General features: G+C 43.6%; 1 protein-coding gene across 1 annotated transcript in view; it reads left to right on the top strand.

The window, feature by feature from the left end:
* Window positions 1–1,617: 1,617 nt before the first annotated feature.
* The window catches only part of si:dkey-117m1.4 (uncharacterized), an 18,555-nt gene continuing 15,172 nt past the window's right edge, over window positions 1,618–5,000 (top strand). The window contains exon 1 of the mRNA XM_053502128.1: window positions 1,618–1,761. Coding sequence (XP_053358103.1) covers window positions 1,664–1,761 — 98 coding nt within the window. The 5' untranslated portion in view covers window positions 1,618–1,663. The remainder of the gene's footprint in view (window positions 1,762–5,000) is intronic.

Genomic DNA, 5,000 nt, shown 5'->3' with positions numbered 1-5,000 from the left:
CAGGCAATACTATTAATTACATCATTGTCATCATTCTTGTCATCATCATCATAATGAGCAATACCATTAATCACATCATCGTTGTCATTAATACAAGCAATATCATTAATTACATTATCATTATCATCATCATCATCATCATCGTTATAATCATTATCATCTCCACCACCACTGCATTCATCATTATTGCTGTAGTCGTTGTTATCATCATCATCATCACCATCATCATCATAAAAAAAAAAAATTATTTGTTCGTAAATTAAAAATCTGATAAAAAAATCATTGTCCTCATGGTCATAAATACCATCATCATAACAAGCAATATAATTAATTCCGTCACCATCATTACCATCATCATTTCCTCCACCACAACATTTATCACCATCATCATCGTCGCCACCACAACATTCATCATCATCATCCTCAAAAGCAGTATGATTTTCCTTATCATCAAAACCCTCACCAACATCAACCATTACCAACAATCCAGTGAACAATATCATTACAAACAATACCATCATCATGAGCAATACCATTAACATCATCGTCCTCACCATTATCACAACCAATATAATTAACAACATCATCGTCATACACATCACCAACAACATCATCATCATAAGCAGCACCAACAATGACAATACCATCCTCATCATCACCATCAACATATAAAATAAAAGCTTGAACGTTATCATCATCATCATCATCATAATTTTCATAATCAAAACCACCATCACCAGCATCATCACCAACAATACCAGAAACTTTGTCATCATTATTGTCATCAAAACCAGCATCCATCTTCACTACCAACATTAGCTATTTTTTTTATCACCCGCTACCAATACCAAAACTACGACCAACATCCTCATCAACAATACCATTATTCTCTCCATCATCACCCCAGCAATATCATAAACTTTATTATTACAACCACCACCAGCATTATCATGATCACCATTATGGTCATCATTATAAAACCATCATTAGCTTTATACCTAAGAATGCCATGAACTTTTGCCATCAATACAACCACCATCACCACCTTCATCATCATCACAGCAGCATCAATACCACCTCCATCACCAGTCTAACATTACGTCACACCAAGAATAGTACAATTAAAGCATATTGGGTGACATTTAGCTGATAGACCATAATCAACTTTGCTTGGAAACAAAAGACGATGGACACATTTCAAACCGCAAGCTATCGCTCTAAAGCGTACTGTACATTAATTCGCTTAAGTAAGTTACCATAGTTACCGTAGGTAGCGTACTGTTTAGTGTTGTAGTGTGCGGTTTCGGACACAGCCAGCTCTCGCGCCTGTATTTTAGCGGGAGCGGCCATTCTGCCATTCAAGTCAGGGGCAGGGTAGAGATTAATAACTCAATAAATATTTTCAAAAAGCTAAAACAAAATTCAAGTTATAGAAATAATTTATTTGGTTATTAATACATATATTTATCATATTTTTACTACGGGGTTTTTAATTTTGAATGTGTTTGCTACAAAAGCACGGACGGGTCAACCCCCGCGGCTGCAAGCAGAGTGGTATCGCCTAAAACACCCGGTACGCACGCACAGTAAAGTCGCGAGCGCGCTAGTGTGTGAGAGGAGCTCAGTGAAGTAGCGGCGTCGCTCTAGATCGCTGCACAGAAACATGGCGGAGACCGTTCGCTCACAGTTTGACCGCCGGGAGCCTCTGGCGCTGGACAGGGACCGAGACGGTGAGGCCAGCAAGCAGCCTGCTCCTCGGGGGTGAGAGAAAAAAAAGTCCACTTTATACGAATATACCTTAAGAAAACGCGAAATGTTGCTTTGCTTAGCTTAATTTGTGACCGTTATTTCAGTTAACCTGCGCGTGCAGAAGGTATAAACCAGCTCTGACTGACAGCCAGGAGCGAGGTTTCTGTCAGGATTAATGAAAGTGGGGTTTTTGTTACTGTAAAGTTTATGTATATAATAATAATAGAATTAATGTATATATAATTCGAATAAAAGTTTTTTTTCATAACACAATGGTAAAGTTTAATTCTTGCCCTATAAATAAAAAAATCAGGTGTTTCACACGCGCGCGCGGACTTTAACTACGTCACTTTACTTCAGAAGCTTAGACATCTGTAAATAAAATCAACGTAAAGTGTTTTGTTTTCGTATGAAATGTTTATCAGAATGTATGAAGACGATCCAGTAACCCATTATCTATTAACACTGTGCGCGCGTGAGTGTGTATGAAGGTGTTCGTGTGTGTGTGTGCGCACAGAGGGGAAAGAGGGCGTATACTGAGTGAGTGTGTGCGTGACAAAGACAGACAACGTGTGTGTGTGTGTGTGAGTGAGTGAGTGAGTGATGCAGTGTTTGTGAGAAAGGAGAGTGTGTATGTGTGAACGAAAGGAGGGAGTTGTGTGTCTGTGTGTGTGTGTGTGTGTGTTAGAAGAGCACAGTATAAAGTGTGAGAGGGAGAGGAGGGGTGTGTGTGTGTGTGTGCTTGTTTAAAAGAGAGGAGGGGTCGTGTGTGTGTGTGTGTGTGTGTGTGTGTAAGAGTGTGAGATGAAGCCTGTGTGTGTTGTCATGACAATAAAGAGAAGTGTGTGTGTATACATCCATAAGAAAGAGAGACAAGAAAAAAGTGTATTGCAGAGAACAGCTGTGTGTGTGTGTGTGTGTTTGTGATTGAGTGGGGGAAGGAGTGTTTGTTTGTGTGTGTGTGTGTGTGTGTGTGTGTGTGTTATGTGTAACCAAGGGAAGAGCTCTGTGTTTAGGTGAAGTATAATGTATAAGGGATCGTGTGTGTGTGTGTGTGTGTGTGTGTGTGTGTGTGTGTGTGTGTGTTTACACTGTGTGTGGTTCTGAACGCAGGAGCTGGATGAACAGGTAGTGTGTGTGAGTGTGTGAGATTGACAGCCCAAAAAGTGTGTCTATTTAAGAGTGTGTTTTGATGAAAAGAGAAGGGGAGTGTGTCCGTGTGTGTGTGTGTGTGTGGGAGAGCGCGCGCTAGCACGCACGTGTGTGTGAGCGCATGCAGACTGTGTGTGAGGCAGAGAGAGAATTTAACAGGGAGAGAGAGCGAGACAGGAGGGAGGGTGTGTGAGCAAGGAAAAAGCGTAGTGTGTGTGTGTGTGTGTGTGTGTGTGTGTGTGTGTGTGTGTGTGTGTGTGTGAAAGAGAGAGAGAACAGAAAAGGGAGGGTGTGTGTGAGTGAGAGAGAGCAACAGAGAAGGGAGGGTGTGTGTGTGTGTGTGTGCACGTCTGTGTGTGTGTGTGTGTGTGCACGTCTGTGTGTGTGTGTGTGTGCACGTCTGTGTGTGTGTGTGCACGTCTGTGTGTGTGTGTGCACGTCTGTGTGTGTGTGTGTGAGAAACAGAGAAGGGATGTGTATGTGTGTGTGAGCAACAGAGAAGGGAGGGTGTCTGTGTGTGTGTGTGTGTGTGTGTGTGTGTGTGTGTGTGTGTGCACGTCTGTGTGTGTGTGTGTGTGTGTGTGTGTGTGTGAGCAACAGAGAAGGGAGGGTGTGTGTGTGTGTGTGCGTGAGAGGGAGTGAGGAGGGAAAATGGTGAGGAAGTGTGTGTGTGTGTGTGTGAGTGTGTGTGTGTGTGTGCGCGCATGCTTGCAGGTTTGAAACTGAAAAAGAAGGGGAGGGAGAGTGTGTGTGTGTGTCTTGGAAACAGAGGTGCCTGTGTGTGTGTGTGTGTGTGTGTGTGTGGTGGTGGTGGTGTGTGTGTGTGTGTGTGTGTGTGTGTGAGATAGAGAGAGAGAGAGAATGTGTGTGTTCTAGTGGCTCATTTGGGAAGGGGAGGGTGTGTGTGTGTGTGTGTGTGTGTGTGTGTGTGTGTGTGTGGAAGGTCGGTGAGTGTCTGTGCGTGTGAAAGGGAAAACGTGTGTGTGTGTGTGTGTGTGTGAAGGGTGTGAGAGAACTGTGAAGGGAGAAAGCAAGCTGTGTGTGTGTGTGTGAGAGAGTGTGTGTTTATGCATCTACTTTGTTTATGAAAGAGGAAGAGTGTGTGTTAGAGACAGTGTGTGTGTAGGCGGATATGTTATATGTTGGAAGAGGATGGCTGCTCTGTGTGTGTGAGTTTCAGAATAAAGGTTGCGTCTATGTTATGGGAATAGAATGTGTAAGAGAGAATGCATTCTGTATAGACTCTGTCTCCCTCTCTCTCTCCCTTTTTCTGTGTGTTTGTGTGTGTGTGTCTGTGTGTGTGTGTGTGTGTGTGTGCGTGCTAGAGAATATGAGACTCTGGTTATTTGAGAGACACTCTGTGTGTGTGTGTGTGTGTGTGTGTGTGTGTGTGTGTGTGTGCGTGCTTGAGTGAGCTTGCTTGTGTGTGTGAGTGTGTGTGAGTGTGTGTGTTTGTGAGTGTGTGCTTGAGAGATGGGGGGGAGGGTGTGTGTGTATATGAGTGTGAGTGTGAGCTCAGCTGAAGAGAGGATATTTGTGTGTGTGCGTGCATGAGAGCTTTAAAAGAGAGCAATGTGTGTGTGTGTGTGTGTGTGTGTGTGAGTGAGTGAGTGAGTGTGTTTGCGCTTGCGTGTGTGAACCCAAGTGGGGGATGGTATATGTGTGTGTGTAAACATGTGGCTCAAAGAGATGACGTGTGTGTGTGTGTGTGTGTGTGTGTGTGTGTGCGCGCGTGTGTGTGCTTGCATGCGTGTGTGCGCGCATATGTCCTTGTGCATGTGTGTCTGCACATGTGCGCCTTTAGAGTTGACTTGTTTGTGTGTGTGTGTGTGAGAGAGAGAGAGAAAGAGAGAGAGAGAAACAGGACACAGAGAGAACAGATAAACAAAGAGTGGAGAGAGAGGAATAGTTTATGGATAGAAGCGTGTGTGTGTGTGTAAGAGAGAGAGTGTAATAGATGGAGAGAAGAGAAACAGATGGAAAGAGGAGAAAGTGAGAATCCTTGAAGAAGCAAGAGGAGAGAGAAAGAAGAGGGAGAGAGACACAGTGGAAAATAGAGGAGTGACTGAGAATGGACAGATGAAGATAGAGAAGGAGAG

The sequence above is a fragment of the Clarias gariepinus genome, chromosome 8, assembly GCF_024256425.1.
Source record: "Clarias gariepinus isolate MV-2021 ecotype Netherlands chromosome 8, CGAR_prim_01v2, whole genome shotgun sequence".
Classification (NCBI taxonomy): domain Eukaryota; kingdom Metazoa; phylum Chordata; class Actinopteri; order Siluriformes; family Clariidae; genus Clarias; species Clarias gariepinus.
The sequence above is the reverse complement of the archived record's forward strand: the minus strand, read 5'-3'. Positions and strand labels throughout refer to the sequence as shown.